At 35.6% G+C, this 20,788-nt stretch overlaps 1 protein-coding gene across 1 annotated transcript in view; it reads left to right on the top strand.

The window, feature by feature from the left end:
• The first annotated feature begins 466 nt into the window (after nucleotides 1-466).
• Nucleotides 467-20,788, top strand: part of smarcc2 (SWI/SNF related BAF chromatin remodeling complex subunit C2) — a 30,200-nt gene continuing 9,878 nt past the window's right edge. The window contains exons 1-21 of the mRNA XM_021474611.3: nucleotides 467-601; nucleotides 3,311-3,430; nucleotides 3,526-3,611; nucleotides 4,219-4,300; nucleotides 4,428-4,520; nucleotides 4,932-5,001; nucleotides 5,612-5,681; nucleotides 5,764-5,839; nucleotides 6,061-6,305; nucleotides 8,350-8,474; nucleotides 8,556-8,612; nucleotides 10,222-10,259; nucleotides 10,610-10,740; nucleotides 10,821-10,892; nucleotides 11,128-11,241; nucleotides 12,278-12,431; nucleotides 15,459-15,575; nucleotides 15,680-15,742; nucleotides 17,934-18,192; nucleotides 19,780-19,941; nucleotides 20,014-20,081. Coding sequence (XP_021330286.1) covers nucleotides 491-601; nucleotides 3,311-3,430; nucleotides 3,526-3,611; nucleotides 4,219-4,300; nucleotides 4,428-4,520; nucleotides 4,932-5,001; nucleotides 5,612-5,681; nucleotides 5,764-5,839; nucleotides 6,061-6,305; nucleotides 8,350-8,474; nucleotides 8,556-8,612; nucleotides 10,222-10,259; nucleotides 10,610-10,740; nucleotides 10,821-10,892; nucleotides 11,128-11,241; nucleotides 12,278-12,431; nucleotides 15,459-15,575; nucleotides 15,680-15,742; nucleotides 17,934-18,192; nucleotides 19,780-19,941; nucleotides 20,014-20,081 — 2,313 coding nt within the window. The 5' untranslated portion in view covers nucleotides 467-490. The remainder of the gene's footprint in view (nucleotides 602-3,310; nucleotides 3,431-3,525; nucleotides 3,612-4,218; nucleotides 4,301-4,427; nucleotides 4,521-4,931; nucleotides 5,002-5,611; nucleotides 5,682-5,763; nucleotides 5,840-6,060; nucleotides 6,306-8,349; nucleotides 8,475-8,555; nucleotides 8,613-10,221; nucleotides 10,260-10,609; nucleotides 10,741-10,820; nucleotides 10,893-11,127; nucleotides 11,242-12,277; nucleotides 12,432-15,458; nucleotides 15,576-15,679; nucleotides 15,743-17,933; nucleotides 18,193-19,779; nucleotides 19,942-20,013; nucleotides 20,082-20,788) is intronic.

Genomic DNA, 20,788 nt, shown 5'->3' on the forward strand with positions numbered 1-20,788 from the left:
AACTTGAAAAGTTTGAGATGGCCAAGTTCATCAGCATCACCGTGAGTTATATATTTGATGCTTACTGACAAAATTGCTTCCTGCTCATTAGCTATTACTAAATATTCTAAATTACTTACCATTTGCAGGCGCATGCTGGTAGGCCTAAATTGTTTTTTTAGGGAAAAAAACGAGGGAAACAGTTTGAGGGAAATATGAGGTAACTCTAGAATAAGTGCCACCAAGATTAGTAAAATATGAGCACTACAACAGTCTGTTGTGGAGATGTGATTGCAATATTTTGGGGAGGGGGATGGGATACGGTGAAGTCACTGCCCACCTTTGTCAGCCATTTTGGCTCCTTTTTCCAACGCTGGAAGAGAAGCGCAAGCCTAATATTTGAGCCAGGATGGAGGCAGTTTCATAACCATCGACTATCACTTTCGATTTTTCTAGCAAAACAAATGAACGCCAGGGGGCGGTGGGTGGCAAAACTTTCGAGCAGACAAAGATGGCGGTACGGAAGAAAGACGGCGGCCCGAATGTAAAATATTTCGAAGCGTCTGATACCGTCTCGCAGTTCGACAATGTCCGGGTTTGGCTGGGCAAGAATTATAAAAAGGTACCATTCGTTTATTTGTCAGCAGCACGAACGGTCATTGAGTTATTAGTGCAGGAAAGGGCAGACTCGAGGCGGGCAGGCAGAAAGGAGAGGGGAGGGCAGGAAAGGAGATGGAGAGAAATCCAGCTGTTAAAATCCACAGACTGACGCGTCTCAGACAATAGAAGATGCTGCATGCGCCTCTTCACAAAACTCTAAAGACGTAGTCAAGATTCGGTTTCATCTGCAATATCTGTTGTCCTTTCCACATCTCACGATAGTCATTCGAGCTTATACTGATAGGTTTTTGTGAATGGCCTTTCTCTTTTATACAGGGAAAGGCCAGCTCGTGTAACGGGGCTGCGGTACTGGCAGCGCAAGTGCGTGAATCCAGATGTGCAGCCAAATCCGCCTCGCGCGCTGTAGACGATGGCAAACTCACTGGCAGATATGAAGAATATATTTTCTCTGTTCATATTGTCTGCAATTTACACTGTAGATAATCAATGTATGGGGTTCGAGTATAGTGTGCAACAAAGTGTAATTTTCCGCTAATAAAGCCTTATTTAATATAAGCATGGGACTGTCGAGATGTGTCATATGTGATGTTAAATATATTCCTTCAGATGAAAATGTTTTGTGTAGTTCAGTGCAAACCTTAGTTTAATAAATGCATTTCTACTGCATGAATAATATTTAAAAAATAATATATAGGTTTTTCATAGGTTTAACATAAATATATAGTTTTCTTTTTTTCATTCATTCAATGTTTTTACACCTATTTCTGAAACCATTTTAAATGTAGGTATTTAAACTTAATGAATAAAAAGTAAAATAATAAATACAAATATTAAAATTGTATATAGCCTATATATAGTCAGAATTATTGGCTCCCCTTTAATTTATTTTATTTATTTATATATTTTTAATATTTTCCAAATTATGTTTAACAGAGCAGGGAAATTTTCACAGTATGTCTGATACTATTTTGTTTTCTGGAGAAAGTCTTGTTCCTTTTATTTTAGCTAGAATAAAAGCAGTTTTTAGTTTTTTAAAAGCCATTTTAGGGTCTATATTTTTAGCCCCTTTAAGCTATATTTTTTAGATGGTGTACAGAACAAACCATCGTTATGCAATAACTTTCCTAATTACCCTAACCTGCCTATAGTTAACCTAATTAATCCTTTTAAGCCTTTTAAACATAAATAGAAATATATATGCACTGTCATGACCACCAATGCTGTAGATTCTATGCAGAACAGCCTTTATTCTTTTACTTGATCATTTAAAAGTATTGATTGTAACTTTTCGTAAAATATTGCAGATTGTGATGAATAGATATTTATAGAGTAAATTAACAATCTTCAGTAAAATGCTGGGTTCTTCATTTTACAATATGGGTCATTCTATGGCCAGTTGAAAGTTCTGAACGAATTACTTGGTGATGTCTGCATGAAAATGCATTTGTTTACACTAATGTTAATTACGATTATGCATAAATTATTTTGAGGTATTTTAAATATATGAGGTGAAGACAGATTATATCCAATTTATTTTCAAATAACACAATTCAAAGTAAACCACAGGAATTATTAATACTGTGAAATTAAGGTTTGGAATGTAAATTCATTATGTATAAATTCAATCACTGTAAGATTAATAATTAAAATTTATGAATCTTAATTGTCAAATATGTGCACTGTTGTGACAACCGAAGTGTTTTCATATCATGCTCGGAGCATCTTTTCAACAACTTTCACTGGTATTTTTGTGTAATTGCAATGCAATGCAATATCAGAAGTCAAGCAGCAAAGATTGTGATAAATACAAATGTTCAGTAGATGTAAGTTATTAAACATTATAGGAACTGCTTAGTGTAATACATACATTTTGGTATATTCCTTTTAATAAATGACATTATCACTTGTTCTATAAAATGTAATTAAAAGTTAGCATTTACATACATTTAAAACAGATTGTGTGCCTAATCCAATGGTCACAAAATGACCAAATGTATGCTACATTATTCTTATTGACCAAAACAGATAATATTGATCAAATTAAGACCAAATATCAAGTGATTAACGTGCCTGGTTGATTTACTAGACTATGACTACTCACCTTATTCAGTTGAGGTCAGAATTATTAGCCCTCCTAAATAATTAGTCCCTCTGTTTATTTTTTCCCCCTAATTTCGGTTTAACGGTGAGAAGATTTTTTCAACACATTTCTAAACGTAATAGTTTTAATAACTTATCTCTAATAACTGATTTATTTTATCTTTGCGATGATGACAGTAAGTAATATTTTATTAGATATTTTTCAGGACACTTCTAAACAGCTTAAAGTGACATTTAAAGGCTTAACTAGGTTAATTAGGTTAACTAGGCAGGATAGGGTAATTAGGCAAGTTATTGTATAATGATGGTTTGTTCTGTAGACTATCAATAAAAAATATTGCTTAAAGGGACTAATAATATTGACCTTTAAATGGTTTTTAAAAAAATTAAAAACTGCTTTTATTTTAGCTGAAATAAAACAAAACTTTCACCAGAAGAAAAAACATTATCAGACATACTGTGAAAGTTTCTTTGCTCAATTAAACATCATTTGGGAAATATTTGAAAAAGAAAAAAACAAGCTCAAAAGGCGACTAATAATTCTGACTTCAACTATATGTTTAATTTTATTATGAGATCAAGCCCCTTCACCTTCTCTATCTTTTCCCAGTATATTCAAGCAGAGCCCCCCACCAATAAATCTTTGTCGAGTCTGGTGGTTCAACTGCTTCAGTTTCAGGAGGAAGTGTTTGGCCGACATGTCAGCAACCCTCCTCTCACTAAACTACCGGTACTCACACAAGCTTTCTCTCATGATTGTACTGAATGCAATAAATAATCAGCGCACCATGCAGACTGCTCATAATGCTCTCATTTCACCCTTAGGTGAAGTGTTTTTTGGATTTCAAAGCTGGAGGAGCTCTGTGTCATATTCTGGCTGCTGCCTACAAGTTCAAGAGTGATCAAGGATGGTAATAATCATGCTCCATCCAGTTCTTTCAGTTCTCTTTATTTAATTAGCACTATAATTACATAAATGATGTGAATTTAGTTCTAAGATTATTAATTAAAAAACGAGGTGCCAGTTAAACATGAGATGCCCCATTTTTGTACCTGTATCAAATTTGATTTACAATTGAGATATCATATTTACACACAAGGAATATTAAATGCATGTAAAATGTCAACTTCAGTGTTTTGAATACTATTTGTACAAATATCTAATATCAAAATGCATCATAGTTGTTATATTGTGCTTATATATAAAATAAAAACACATTTAAAAGTAATTTATTTAAAGCATTATTATATTTATTATAAAAGGTTTATTATCATTTGATGTTTAAAACCCATTTTTTCTCCCAGGAAATCTAATTTTTTAAAATATTTGCCACTAATTTGAGTTTTAATCAGTTGTTAAATAATTATAATTAACAGAACATATTACATACATATTCTAATATTATAATTGAGTAATTAAATGTGAGCAATGTGAGATTTTATATACAAATTCAGTGCTACTTCAGTGGTTAAAAATGCATTTAATTCTTATTAGCTGTTTATTTTTCTATCCCTCAGGAGGAGATTTGACTTCCAGAACCCTTCGAGAATGGACCGCAATGTTGAAATGTTCATGACTATAGAAAAGTCTTTGGTACAGGTGTGTGTCACACACGCAATTTCACACACACAAACTCATCCAGTCAGATGAACATTTAAGACATCATTTGCTGTTATGAAATCGTTGGATTCATGAGAATAATGATGTGTTTTTTTTGACTTTGCAGAATAACTGTTTGTCCCGACCTGTGATTTACCTGAGTTCAGAGATAGAGCCCAAACTACTAGGAAAACTGAAGGACATCATCAAACGACACCAGGTACTTTCGTTTTGCAATTTAACTGCTCTAAATATCATCTAGTTATGGCTGGAATATACGTTTTAAAAAGTATTTATATCAGTGTTTTAGAGTGTTCACAATTGGCACGTTCAATTACAACAAACTCTGTTTTGATTGCATTGTTAGTATGGTCATTTGGGTAAGCATAAATATTGCAATCTGAACCTGAACAAGCAGGCCAAGAGACCCCAACAGATCAATATACAGTATTGTCTAAATATCTTTGTATACAAGCATAAAGCTAGCAAACTGACAAAGTGTTTAAACATAAAAATATTTTTTCGAAAAAAAGTTTTATTATACTTTTATTTTATTTTGGCATGAAATAAATTTAATTAAAATCAAGATCAAATATCATTCTGTCTTATTAATTTGTATGTTTTTTTGGAGGGCTCTGTGACCGAAGATAAGCTTTCCAGCTCTCATGTAGTTGTGCCTATTCCTGCCAGTCTGGAGGATGGTATGTTCTGCTGTGTCTTCAAATATATTCATTCATTCATTCATTTTCTTTTTGGCTTAGTCCCTTTATTAATCCGGGGTCGCCACAGCGGAATGAACCGCCATCTTATACAGCATATGTATTAGGCAGCGAATGCCCTTCCAGCTGCAACCCATCACTGGGAAACATCCATACACACTCATTCACACACATAAACTACAACCAATTTAGCTTATTCAGTTTACCTATATCGCATGTCTTTGAACTTGTGGGGGAAACCAGAGCACCCGGAGGAAACTCACGTGAACATGGGGAGAACATGCAAACTCCACACAGAAATGCCAACTAACCCAGCCTGGGTTCGAACCAGTGACCTTCTTGCTGTGAGACGATTGTGCTACCCACTGTCCCACTGTATTACATTTTTTAATGTAAAAAAATTAAAGGGGCAGTTTGTGAGCCCTTTACAAAGCTTTTGTATCACCAATGTTTTTTATTTGCATCAAATAATGAAAAAGAAAAAGGATTTTCTGTAGTAATATTGTTGTGTGTGTGTGTGTGTGTGTGTGTGTGTGTGTGTGTGTGTGTGTGTGTGTGTGTGTGTGTGTGTGTGTGTGTGTGTGCTTTACAGAAGAGTGGGTCCGTCCTGTAATGAAGAGAGACAAACAAATGCTGCTACATTGGGGTTACTGGCCTGATAGGTGAACATACATACACACACACACACATAGAGGCCATGTGTGTATGTGAATGCAGGATTAATGTGCTGTGTTGATGATGCAGTTATGACACATGGATATCAGCCAGTGAGGTAGAGGCTGCTGTGGAGGATCCACCCGCTGCTGAAAAACCCAGGAAGGTTCGAAACCCCCCTTTACATCCCTCCATCTGTCTCCAGTTCTATACCTCTATTTTTCTTTGTCCCTTTTGTCTTTGTTGCTTTGTCTGTCATGACTTTTTACAAAATCCCTTATTAGCTCAAGTTACTCAGATAAATTCATCGATTTATAACTTGACCATATGAGTTTTGTGTGTGTGTGTGTGTGTGTGTGTGTGTGTGTGTGTGTTTTGTGTGTGCAGGTCCATGCCAAGTGGATTCTGGACCTGGATCAGTTTAATGAGTGGATGAATGAGGAAGACTATGAAGTGGGAGAGGGAGGGCCGAGGAGGAAGAGGATTTCAGCAAAGACTCTTACAGATGAAGTGAGCGCTCCTGATGAAAGAAGGGATAAGAAACCCAGCGGTGCCAAAAAGAGGAAACGCTCCCCTTCTCCGTCCCCTACCCCTCCACCACAGGAGAGCAAGAAAAAAAACACCAAGAAAGGGTATTTTCATAACTCTCTATAAAAGGCTATTTATGTATTTTCAGTTATTTGACTTATTTCTTTTTACATTGTATTTGCTGGACATGTATTATTTAAATAATTATTATTAAGACTAATACATTATTAAGACTGAAATATGAATAATTTATAATATTTTCACATCAGTAATCAGAAAGTACTGATTATATGTGGTTTTAGTCAATTCCTTGTGTAACTAAAACTCAACCCACTTTTGTTTTGTTCATTCAATCATTTTTTTGTCGGCTTAGTTCCTTTATTTATCCGGGGTCGCCACAGCGGAATGAACCGCCAACTTATCCAGCACGTTTACGCAGTGGATGCCCTTCCATCTGCAACCCATCTCTGGGAAACATCCACTCACACACTCATACACTACAGCCAATTTAGCCTACCCAATTCACCTGTATCGTATGTCCTTGTATTGTGGGGGAAACCGGAGCACCCGGAGGAAACCCACGCGAATGTAGGGAGAACATGCAAACTCCACACAGAAACGCCAACTGAGCCGAGGTTCGAACCAGCGACCCAGCGACCTTCTTGCTGTGAGGCGACAGCACTACCTACTGCCCCACTGTATTGCCCCCTTTTGTATTGTTAATTGAAATAATTATACTGTTGACTGAAATAAAATGTCTAAATATAATAAAAAGTAAAATAGTTCATATTGTAATATTTAACTATCAATATTTCAGCTGTGCCGATCCGATATTTCACAATCCTCCAAAATAAAAATCTGCATTTACATAAACATTTAAAAACGTCAGAATTCAAGTTCAAATTAAATCATATATTTTTATCCTTTTTATGCTGTTGCAAGTTTTAGTTATTCAGAGGCTGAGACGTAACATTTAAGTGAGACTTTTCTGGTGCTGGGTGAAAAAGAGGACAAATTATGGAAAATGTGAAACAAATTTGGTAATTTATTGAACAATAATAAAAAACTATAAATATGAAAGTTTAGAATGTAAATTGATTAGTAACAAAAACAAACAAGAGTGTTGCCAAAAAAAAGAAATGAAGAAAACAAAACAGCCTAAATTAAAAAACACTAAACTAATTAACCAAAGGAAAACGTAGAAATCAAAACAGTGATCTTTAGCGGATCTGACGCTTAAACGAAAAACAGAGACAATCGAAAAAGAAACAAATTCTTGTAAAGTACACAATGTTAAGAATTAATAAAACAAAGACTGTTATCGAACAAGCTGATTCTCATTAAAGTGGTTAGACTCCCTAATAATCAAATAAAATAGGCTACACAATGATCATAATTTAAGGAAACAAAAAAGATCAAAGTGTTATTTTACTCCGGAATTAAAGTTTTCAGATCATTTACTTTTAATTTTACTCAACCCCCATCCTTTTTTTTGTCTATTGTTAACACTCATTTGAGTACAATCATACAATATTTCAAGTTACATTTGTATCTCAGTTTGTGACCTTAATTGACATACAATTTATATACATTATTGCCAGGTGTGCTAACTATACATCATTATTCATTCATTCATTTTCCTTCAGCTTAGTCCCTTTATCCATCAGGGGTCACCACAGTAAAATAAACCGCAAATTGTTCCAGCACAGCTGATGCCCTTCCAGCTGCAACCCAGTTCTGTGAAACACCCATACAAAGTCATTTACTATGGCCAATTATTTATTCAATTCACCTATATCACAAACTCTAAACAGAAACGCTAATTAAAAGTGCTAACCACTGAGCCACCAAATTCCCTCCACCTTCATTATTAACATAGGTATTAAACAGAATACATAGTAAATATATATATAGCCATATACGTACATATTAGCATATATTTAACTATCTATTTATCTATATATTTATCTTATACTCATCTTCTATTTATTTATAGCAACAAAATTACGTCTTCTATCTGTATAATTAAATATAATTAACCTATTTCCTCCATTTTCTCAGAAATATACCCTTCTATAATTTTAACCCCCCTTTCTTTAAATCTAAAATGCATAAAAATGTTTTTAAAAATGCTTTATGTGTTTTCAGTCCCACTACTCCCTACACTAAATCCAAACGAGGACAGAGAGAAGAAGAGCAAGAAGATCTGACTAAAGAGTTGGATGAACCCTCACCTGTGCCTGCAGTGGAGGAAGCTACACTACCTAAAACAGGTGCCTTCATACACATCTAATGCTTCTTACTTCACGGTGTAGTCCAGATTGTGTGTAACCTTGAATTTTGTGTGTGTGTAGTGACTAAGAAGGACTCAGATTCCACTCCAGTGAAAGGAGGCACTATGACTGACCTTGGTATGTTTCAATTGTTTCTGTCTCTAATAACACCAGAAACTAACCGAAAGTTGAAGCGTGTGTTTACAAAATCAAAGGTTTTAACCCAGTACAGATTCAGTGCTTTTCACACATTGAGCTATTTAATGTTAACAGCACACACTTTCTCTTTCTATGTTAATTAACATTGCAGTATGTCATAGTGTATGCGACCCTGCACAGCATTTTGTATGGGTCATGATTTTTGATATTTGAAGACAATTTGTACATTTCTTTTTGTAAATGTATCAGAACTTAATTTTTTATTCATAATATGAATAGCTAACAACTTTGGACAACTTTAAAGGTGCTGTATGTAAGCTTTTGACTCTTGTAAAGCATAAAAATACCATAATATGCTTTCAGATATTTAAGAAACATGCTAAGTGAACATATCAGATATTCTGCTTTGAAAATGTACATTAGGTACTGGAATGGCTGTCTTTGTTTTGTTTCATATAGCCCACCCACTGCCAGTTTAGCCAATTATATTTCAGCGTCCTTGGTTGCCTTGGTGGAAAACAGTGTATTTCATTCATTTATTCAGTCAGGAAGGCTCCATAGTGTGCGTCTGTGACCAAAGAGTGACCCCTGGTGGACAGCAGCAGACTCTGAAATGAGATGCTGATTCAGAGTTCCAAATGAGGTTATTAATTAGCAAATAATATAAATTTTGCAAACAGGTGAGCAGGTTACATTGTAACCTTGTGTACTAACAGCACTCTATATGACGAGATTTGCTGTGATAAGTAATTTGGTTGTTTGCACGAGACGAAATACGACAGAACTTTAAATACAGCCATTCAGAAGCACAGAATAGTGCACTTACTGCACTCCAACAAAATGGCAAGGTTTATAATCTAATTATACATATAAAACTTCTTTAACATTATTAAATGTACATGCTGAATCACTGATATGTGTTGGTTTACAATGAGTCTAATTTAAACGCTTTTTGTTTAATTTTTAAGATCTGAGGTGAACTATTTGCTGCTGCTTTCAGTATATGGCAATAAATGCCATGTAAAATGGTATTCAAACTCACATTGTTAGCATTTAACACTGAATAAAGCACATGAGGTGTCCCTGAGGTGATCATTGTCAGTTTATCCTGTTGTACAGTTGCAAGAAATAGGAGCCGTTTCTAAATTATAAATTTCAGGTGGCATTTTAGAACAAAAACTGCTTTTAATATGGAAAATCCTTCTATCATGTGCCTTTGCTTTTATTTAGAATAGGGTTTAAATCAGCCTTTAGGCTCGATAGTTAGGCACACTCCTGTTGATGTGATCAATCTGGCAACCTGTGCTTGCGTATGTTTTTAACCAGGTGTGCAATACTTAATTCAAAAACTGGGTGTCAAACTTACATGCTGCATCTTTAAAAGTGATTTTCTCAATATTTATATTTTTTGAACTTTCAGAATTCTAAATAGTTTTATCTTGGCCAAATATTGTCCTATCCTAAGAAACCACACATCTATGGAATGCTTATTTATTTTGCTGTTCGATTATGTATAAATCATATTTGGTTTTGTAGTCCATGGTCACATATGTTAATATGATTTATAATTTTCTGATATCACACCTAGATGAACAAGAGGACGAATCAATGGAGACTGTTGGAAAGGTATTGCAGCACTTATTAATATGAATCACAGTTCCAAACTAGAGGTGGTTCAGTTTCACATTTCCATTTGTTATGCACAGCTATGGAACAAACTAAGAGAATCAGGGTTATTCAAACAAATATTGATACAATGGAATGCAAATACATGCTCTAAATGACAAACAGTTTTATTTTAAATTGGGAAGAAATGTGATCAGAAGTTTATAGATTAAAACAAAAATGATGTTTTATTCAAATACATGAGTAGAAATCCTAAAAGGAACTGAGATTTTTATTATTATATATTTTTATTCTAAATCCCACTGTATTTTTTTAGTTTAATGGTTAGTTTTGTGCTTGTGTGATTCAAGGAGGAAGAAGAAGGATCCCCGAGTGTGAAAGGAGAACCAGTGAAGGGCTCAGACCTTCATGAAGATAATGTCACTGAACAGACCCATCATATTATTATCCCTAGTTATGCTGCTTGGTTCGACTATAACAGGTGCTATGACTGCACACAACTTTGCATCTTATTAGTTTTTACGAAAATGTAGCATAACAGCTTGTTTCTGTGTTTTTTAGTGTCCATGCTATAGAGCGCAGAGCACTGCCTGAGTTTTTCAATGGGAAGAACAAGTCGAAGACTCCAGAAATGTAAGAATATTTTGGATAACATATATAAAAAAGTAAAGTAAAGAATCAAAGAGGAATTGCACATTTTTAAAAATCATTTTCTTACCAATTCAGCATTACAAATTTGTAGGACTGTGTAATCATTTGAAGAAAAATGGTAACCAAATCGTTTTGCATCCCATTGACCTTCAAATCAATGGGATCTGAAACGATTTTATTATCCACCCAGTTTCATATTCAGACTTGTCTGTTACAGTTATTTGGCGTATCGTAACTTCATGATCGACACATACAGACTGAACCCACAAGAATATTTGACCTCCACGGCTTGCCGTAGGAACCTCGCTGGAGACGTTTGTGCAATTATGAGGTTTGGTGAAAGACTCTTCCTAAAATGACTATTGACTTTACTCTGCATTCTATAATGCGAGGTGTGCTTGTTTTTGCAATTGTTCTAGAACTTCCATACAGTTGGCTATGGGAGAAATTCATTCATTTATTCATTTTGCTTCAACTTAGTCTCTTATTTATCAGGGGTCACCATAGTGGAATAAACCGCCAAATATTCTGCCATATTCAGTGGATATGCAGATTCATTTTGTATAAATAAAGGTATACAATATTTTAATTAAATTACACTTAAATTAAACCAAATATATTTTAGTCAACTAAACATAGAGTAGATTTAGTCGACTAAAATCTTATGAAATTTAGTCAACTAAAACTATACTAAAACTAAAATGATTCAGAAGACTAAAATATGACACTAAAATGGAATTTTAGTCAAAAGACTAAGACTAAAACTAAATCAAAATTTGCTGTCAAAATTACACTGCTCTTCAAACAAGTGTGTTTATGACTATACATTAAAAGGAGAATAATATAATAGTAAAATATCAGTTTGCATCATCAAGATGGTTAACAGGCTCTTTTTTAACATCTAAAAATCAATGTAAGGGAATGAGAACGGAAGTCTTGAGCCAATAGATTCCAATGGCCGTTGTTTTTCAGATAAACAAGAATGTTCACTTGACATGTTTTTTAAATATCTGCAAACATTTAATGGTATTTTTATGCTTTAGAAGGGTCAAAAAGTTAATATACAGCACCTTTAATACACTAATACACTTCATTACACATAGACATCACCTTTATGCTATAAACCTGCTGGTTAACTATGCTTATATTTAATAACTTTAACTGTTAAAAGCTTTTAGTTACTAGTTAATTAGTAAATTTATTAGTAACTAGTAAAGTTTTGGTAACTAATACCTAATAACTTTTTCGAATTTTGGTGCTTTGAAATCATAAATAATTATTGTAAAAAGCGCTTTACAAAAAAAGTTGAATTGAATATCCGTGTTTTTTTTATATATAACTTTGATGCATTTTATGTTTGTTAACAGAGTCCATGCTTTTCTGGAGCAGTGGGGCCTGATTAATTATCAGGTGGATTCAGAGAGTCGACCCACTCCGATGGGACCTCCACCCACTTCACACTTTCACGTTCTAGCAGATACTCCATCAAGTCTTGTGCCACTACAGCCGAAAGCATCTCAGGTACAATAAACACATATGTATTTCTGTTTTTCTTTCTTTTAATCAACGGCCTAGAAACAATTATTGACGAAAGTTTTATCAGTGTGGTCAAACTTAAGTCAAAATGTTTGTCCTCTCATTGGCTGTAGCTTAATCACTCCTTTACGAAATTCTTTCTGCTTTGCATCCCGCTTTCTCATTGGCTGTTAAAAATCTCTTAAAAATTATTCATTTTCTCAACAACGACAAAGTTGTTATGAGCTCTGAGGTTCATAATTGATCTTGTAACGGTCCATCTAGTAGTCGTATGACAGAACTAACAGCATGGTGGAAGGTTAAATGCGTGTAAGCCTTTTTGAAAATAAATATTTTTATTTGTTAACATTTATTTAAATTTGTTTCCAACGGCAAGTTTATTCTGACTCCAATTCATATTAATTTAAATTTAGATTCATCCAATTCAAGCTGATTACTTTATAGGTTGTGATTTGGTCTAAATTTGATCGATTAACCTAATAAATCCTTATTTTCTGTTAACGGTTCATCGTTTACCCAAAGTCGCTTAGAGTCAATATGCTGGCCAGTTACATCTGCTTACGCACACAACCTCGCCAGTTCTGGTTCTTAGATAGAGGATATGACTGTAAACTAATTTGCTTTAAGCAATATTAGGCCGCCCCATGCTTGCCCATACACAAAGAATGTTTGGTTTAGCCACTAGATTATATCATACTAAGTCAGTGTTTGTCAGAAATCAACAGGTCTCTAATGCTGTGCCTATGCCCCATCCATTGAGCCTGAATGTATAAACGAATCTTGGTCATAGGTTGCGGAAACATCAGCCTAAACAATCTACTAGTTACAAAGATTTCAGGAGATATTAAGGGTAGGCAAGTGAAAAGAGAGTTAGGGTGCTTTCACACTTTTGTTTCGGAACCTGTCTCGTTTCCCAGTTAGCGCGGTTCGTTTGGCATATGTGAAACCACCAAACGCTCTCGGATTCGCGCCAAATCAATCACTCCAAGATCGCTTGAATGAGGTGGTCTCGGCTCGATTGAAACAAACTCTGGAGCAGATCGATTGTAGTGAGAAAGTGATACGATCCGAGCGCGGTTATATCACAGTGTTTTATGGATATGTAATAGGCATACGGCTATATGAAGAGAGAATTATGAGTAGGGAGGGAAGGTTCGCGAGTGTCCGGATGCCCGCGGTTCATTTGGCATATGTGAAACCACCAATCGCTCTCGGATCTGCGCCAAATCAATCGATCCAAGATCGCTTGAATGAGGTGGTCTCGGCTCGATTGAAACAAACTCTGGAGCAGATCGATTGCAGTGAGAAAGTGATACGATCCGAGCGCGGTTATATCACAGTGTTTTATGGATATGAAGAAAGAATTATGAGTAGGGAGGGAAGGTTCGCGAGTCTCCGGATGCCCGCAAACGAGTGATAATCTCCCTGTAATCTCGCGTCTCCCTCCCGGTCCTCAAATAGGCTATGTCGCGCACCCTTCTCACCCTTCCCCACCGCATCTCTCCTCACTCTTCAGACAAGTCGCGCGCACCTTGTCAAACACCACCAAACCACCACCTCTCCTGACAGCTGAGCGGGACTCTGCCAAATAAACCCTGAAACTCTGACCAATGTGAGGAGAGTTTACTCACACATGACTTGTTTTAGCTCTTATCGTCCGATTAGAAACTTTGCAGTGTGAAAGCGAACCGCTCCAAGAGCAAAGACCAACAATGTAACATTTGTAAAATCTGTTTCAGAACAACTGAATCGATTTACAGGTGTGAAAGCACCCTTAGACACGAATTTTGCATTTATCTGTCAGGCAAAGATTTTCCATTCTACTTCACATAATTAAATAAAATAAGCCAATTCAGAAATGTACAACATGAATTACCCAAAGATACATTTAAGAATTTAATTCCTGACCAAGTAGAAGTACGTTGCAGCACATAAGCCTTGATGCAGAATGCAGAACTCAGAGACTCACACACTGCAAATGGTATCCTGGCTACAGGATCCCACAGACACTTTTGCACCTTTTCCTTAAATACTCAAATCACAACAAACCATCATAAATTCAAGACAATTAAAGCTTCGCAAAGACCATTGCCTGGTCATGAGTTGATGTGAAGATCATTTTCCAAGGAGTAGAGCATCTGACAAAGATCTTATCAAAATCAATCCAAATCAACAGATATAAAGGAAATTGCAAAATATTACAGTTAAATTTAGACCACTTTACCAACCATATGGAGACATTTAAAATGATACCAAACATGAATATGGAGCCACAAGAGACACCACATTAAAAAAAAATTAGACATTCTGTGTGGTATGTGAGTGAGCTGCTCTGGTGGAGAAGGTAAAGTAAAGGGCAGAGAGTAGGGCCCAGGATGGATGACTGGGACAGTTGAAGAACTGGTTTCCTATTTGATCCTTTTCTCAGATATTGTTTTGGTGCCTGACAATTCTCGTGGTCTCGCCTCGTAGAATTCCTTAACAGTTCTCAGGGTGTAATATTATTGAGAGACTTAGCCATCCTTACAACTTGGTCTCCACTTGTTCCTATTAATTAACTCATTTGAAAATAATTGTGCTGAAACGTGGACTTTATGCATTAAAACTACATTTCCCATAATGCCCCACAGAAAACTCCGACAATCAGAGAGCTGCAGTGAGGCACTTGCACTAAAAGAGATCTTTAGCTTCAAATTTTTGTAATTATTCCTGATATTGACTCAATTTTGAATCCCAATTTTTTATATTAATGTTCTTCTGATATTTTTTTTATCTTTATTTCTTTAGTCTTTTTTGCAATGTAGATAGTGATAAGATAGTATTAACGTAATATTTAAAATTGTTATATTGCTGTAAATGATGTATTTTATGTTTTGTTAGCTGCGTAGCTGAATTTTTTAATAACTGTTACTATTATTATATTTCAGTAAACAATTCATTTATTTTGAGTAATGCATTGATTGTTTTCTATATTTACCTGATTAAGCTCTGTTCTTCTTATCTTTCCACTAGACTTCATCCTCTCAGCAGATGCTGTCATTCCCGGAGAAAGTGAAGGACAAACCAGCCGACTTGCAGAACTTTGGGTTGAGGACAGATGTGTACAGTAAGAAGAGCGGTCCAGCTAAGGTAAAACCCCAATGTGTGGCTTAAAAGGAATTTTAGGACGTGAACTATGGCCATGCTTTTGAGCTCTGGGAGAAATGAAGAAGCTGTTGTCTGTATTTCCACAGAATAAAAATGCTGCCAGTGCCACTCGGGAATGGACGGACCAGGAGACGCTTCTACTTCTGGAGGTACAGTTTTTACATTTACTATGTACAGAACTTTTATTTATTTTTATCCTGTTATTTGTATTATTTTTATTTTCATGTTATCTTATGTATGTATGTTCTTGTGTATATATGCAATATTTTACCTTATTTATATACTTATTTAGTGTATAATTATGTAATCCAGATAATTCTTTGCTTGGTTGTAAGAATGGTTTTAAACCACAGCGGTTTGGTCTGTAGTTCTGCCGAGCGGCTAAAAAGTTATCAGCGTGATGGTAAAAAACTGTACATTTCTAGTCAAACCATTCTTCTGCGATCTTATTCCAAAAACGGAAATAAGGGCAGTATTAATAGCTTAAAATGTGGGAGAGCGTTGATATTATGTGATTGTATTGTGTTGCAATATGGAGCAATTATTTTGATGTTAAATCAAAAGTAATTCACAAATAGTTAAAAATGAGATGATTTAATGACAATAATTATCTGTGGTTACAACTGAATTAATGACAAAATAACTGTATAAAATGATAAAATATGAAATGATAAAACATAGAATATAAATTGTACCCAGCTTAAATGTAAAAATAAAGTTACCAGAAGTAGAAGGAGAGACAAGGGGAAGAAGAGACAAAGAGAGTAGTAGGCCTCAAAGAGGCAGAGAAGGAAAGGAGCAGACCAGGAAAAGACAGCCCAGCAAAAGAGACAGAGCATTTACCAGCATTTACCAGCTATTTTGTATCTTTCTTGACCATGTGACCAAAGCCTAAATACTGAGACATTCAAACTGACCAATCAAAATGGGACCACATCGTAAAACCCCCACAGTCCACACACCAGGCCCTGATCTGATCAGTATCTGCCTTTGGAATTTGTGTGAGCCTTCTTTGGTGAAAAAAGACATGTTTTGCCATAAAAAACAACTGCATATGATAATTTAGACTCATTTACATGGTGAATTGTATCAGTTTGTGATTTATTACATCTATTTATTACATTTATTACATTTATTAGCATCTCAGGCGTAAATCCCCGGGGGGACAGGGGGGAAAATGTCCCCCTGCATTCGAGAGTTGATTACCAAAGTAAAAGAAACAAATGAAATAAACAATGTTTAATTGTTTTCTGAGGAGCCTATCAGTATTCAGATGTGCAGTAATTGTATAATCAAATGCAAAGTAATACTGCATAGTCTTCATTGTGTAAATAATTCAACAAAATTAATCAGTACATAAAGCTATACATATTATAAATTCACAAATTTCTTTCGCCTGAATGCTTTTAAAATCCTCATACTGTCATAGGTGTAAAAAACACATGCACAAGATAAAATTTAATCCATGCTCAGCATTGCATGTTCTGCGATGTGACTATTTGTGAATGATCAGATTGCGATATCTAAATGATTTTTTGTGCAGCTTTATTCATATTGATTCACAAATGCAGTCCTGTAGTCCGCCATTGGTGTTTAGGTTGTCAAAAACTCACACATAACTATAAACAGAATCAATACAATATGTGGATGACTTCATTATTCTCACAAAACCATTCTTTTGTAGTTTATGCAAATACAATAATGGTTTTGTTTTCAAAAATGTGGTAAAATGGTGTTGTGTACATTTTCTGATCACAAAGGCTGCATTTATTTGAAATATACATGATTAAAACTTAAATAAATTATAAAATCTTAGGTTTAAAAATACCCGTATTATGCAAAACCATCCAGACATCAATGTGATTTGGTGTTTAAAACAACTGACAAAATGAGTAACAAATGAGGTTATCAATACCGGAAATAATTGTGCTGTGGTATTGTTGTTGTTGTTGTTTTTTTGTACAACCCGTGATATAATTATTTATTTTTTGCTTGAAGGGTACTGGAATGATATCAGCACCCGGATGAATAATTCTGGGTTCTCTCAAGATTTTCTTATGGGGTTATACAATAGGCTTGTTCAGTTTATGAGAAAAATAAAAGTGTGTGACTTATTACTTTGTAGAGCAAAACATTTAATTATTTTCATGTTATGTTTACAACAGGATTATTTTTTCCCATAAATTAAAAAAATCCATCGGAAAAAATTGATGGAATATTTTTTTACCGGTTTCTGACACTTTTCCTGCACCACACAATGTTGTACATTGTTGTAATGTGTTTTTGAAACTCATTGTAGAAAATCATTAAGTGACAAAACACTTGATATTTATTTCTCAGGGTCTAGAGATGTATAAAGATGACTGGAATAAAGTATCTGAGCACGTGGGCAGCCGCACACAGGATGAGTGTATTCTCCACTTCCTGCGTCTGCCGATTGAAGACCCTTACCTGGAGGACAGCTCTGCGTCTCTGGGTCCACTTGCATACCAGCCTGTACCATTCAGTCAAGCGGGAAACCCTGTGATGAGCACTGTGGCCTTCCTGGCCTCTGTGGTGGACCCTCGAGTAGCGTCCGCCGCAGCTAAATCTGCACTTGGTGAGAACACACACCTTTAAAATGCTCATTTAAATGTACATAAAAATAAAACACACAGGTGAGCGGGCTTGACAAACCACTTGTAGAAACAGTCTACAAAATAAATAATACTCATCCATCCCCATTACCCTAGCAAATTGGTTCTCAAACTGTGTTACCTGTACCACTAGTGGTACGTGAGCTTCCTTCTAGTGGTGCGCGGAGGAATCAAATATATCACATGTACATGCTACATATAGTTCAAAAATTACCAAAAATGAATTATATATCAATGTGATGACATATAGCCTATATTTATGCGGTCCAAGCAACATCTCCAGGTTTTGATGAAAAGGCTACTATCTGTTCATACTTTACATTTAAGTACAGGAGCTTTTTTTGCTTGTTAAGAACAGTAGCCTACCATTTTTGAATAACTTTTAAAAGCACATTTCAATTTAAATGTTATCGTTTTATTTTGTTTGTTTGTTTTTTTTTTTACATATAAGCACAGTACAGTGTTAATGTTTAAACTATTTATAATGTTTAAAGTGGCTTATAATAATAAATATTCTTAATAATAGGAATTAATCTGCCTGTTTTGTGAACTGTGCAGTGCTGTAGCTTCTTTACTGGGCCTACTACGCTACTGCATTTCAATTCTACTCATTATGGTGGTACTTGGAGAAACATTTTTGAGGTGGTGCAGTTTGAGATCCACTTCTCTAGCACATAATTCTCTGAGCACTAACAGTTCCTATGAATAATTAGCACTTCCTGTGTGTACTGCCTATTCTTATTGAATGTCTCCTCATTTGTAAGTCACTTAGGACTATATCATCTGCTAAATGAGTGTTTCTCAACCATGTTCCTGCATGTTTTAGATGTCTCCTTTGTCTGTTACACCCATTACAGGTCTTTTAGTCTCTGCTAATGAGCTGATGATCTGGATCAAGTGTGTTTGGTTAAGGAGACATGGAAAATGTGCAGAGCTAGTGGTCCTTAAAGAACGTGGTTGAGAAACACTATGCTAAATAACTAAATGTAAATCTTAACTTTGAAATGTCTAAAACTCTATGACTTTTCTTTTTTTTTTTGATGAAGGATGAATAGGAATTTGGGTAGTTAAGCTCCAAAAAAGAGAAATACTTTCTTATTGTGTTTTATTTTGGCGGTTCATTCCACTGTGGCGACCACTGAAAAATAAGGGACTAAGCCAAAAAGAAAATAAATGAATGAATGTGTTTTATTTGATTCCACATGAGCATCCCCAGCAAGCATTTATTGTTTTTACAAGATGTCTAACAGACGTCTAAACATAGTCGTCTTGACTAAAACAAGGCTAAATTTGAGCTGTCAGTAAAAATCTAATGGATGTCTAAGAATAAGCCAAAACTAGTCATCAAATTAACATAAATGAATGACTTCACATACTGTATAAAGTCTGTCCAATCTGTCTATTCGGGTTATTTTTAGACATTAATTAGATTTTCATTGACAGCCCAAGTTTAGCCTTGTTTTAGCCAAGCTGTCTACGTTTAGATGTCTATTAGACGTCTGTTAAACACAAAATTGTTAGCTGGGTTTCGTTTGTCTTGTGTTTGTCAGAGGAGTTCTCTCGAATGAAGGAGGAGGTTCCAGCTGCGTTGGTGGAGGCTCATGTGCGTCGGGTGGAGGAGGCGGCCCGGGCCAGCGGGAGGCAAGATCCTCTTTACGGCCTGGAGGGCAGCGGCATCGCAGGAACCGGCCTGGAAGATTCTGACAAACCCTGTAATGAACAAATCGATTTTGACTTGTGTGGTGCTTAATGAGAGAGAATTGACCCTTGTGTTTGTTTTTTAGCTGATGATGGAGGTGAAGAGAATAAGAGCAGCGAAGGTCAGCCCAGTCAAGAGAAGAGAGACAGTAAGGTAAACGAGAAAAGATATATGTTCAGTTGAGTCCAAGAAAATGTGTGTATGTTTATGTATGTGTTGCATGTATGCATGTGGGCGACACGGTGACTCAGTGCTTAGCACTGTGGCCTCATAGCAAGAAGGTCGCTGGTTCAAGACAGGTGGAGTTTGCATGTTCTCCTTGCGTTGGCATGGGTTTCCTCCGGGTGCTCTAATTTCCCCCACAGTCCAAAGACATGCAGTGTAGGTGAATTAAATAAGCTAAATTAGCTGTAGTGTATGTGTGTGAATGTAAGAATTTATGGGTGTTTCCCAGTGCTGGATTATGGCTGGAAGGACGTCTGCTGCGTAAAACATATGCTAGATAAGTTGGCAATTCATTCCACTGTGGTGACCCCTGATATAATGCAATAAAGGGACTAAGCCGAAAAGAAAATGAATGAGTGAATGCATGTGTATAAATAATTTAGAAACCCGTTGAAAACTCTCTTGATTTACAATTTTAAAAAACTTCCCAGGTTCTGCTGGTTGCAATTCCTGAATTTTCATTGCCAATCTTAAGCCAATTGTAATGGTTTGTTTTGGTTCAATTTTGATTTCCCCAACCATTGCAGAGCCCGGGAGACCAGAGTAAGTGCTTCAGCTTGGCCTCCCCCGGTCCTGGATTTACAATTTTAGTTCTATGTTTGATAAAGTGTTGTCAGTCAGAGCTTTTTTTTGTT

This window comes from Danio rerio, chromosome 6 (genome assembly GCF_049306965.1).
Source record: "Danio rerio strain Tuebingen ecotype United States chromosome 6, GRCz12tu, whole genome shotgun sequence".
NCBI classification, from domain to species: Eukaryota; Metazoa; Chordata; class Actinopteri; order Cypriniformes; family Danionidae; genus Danio; species Danio rerio.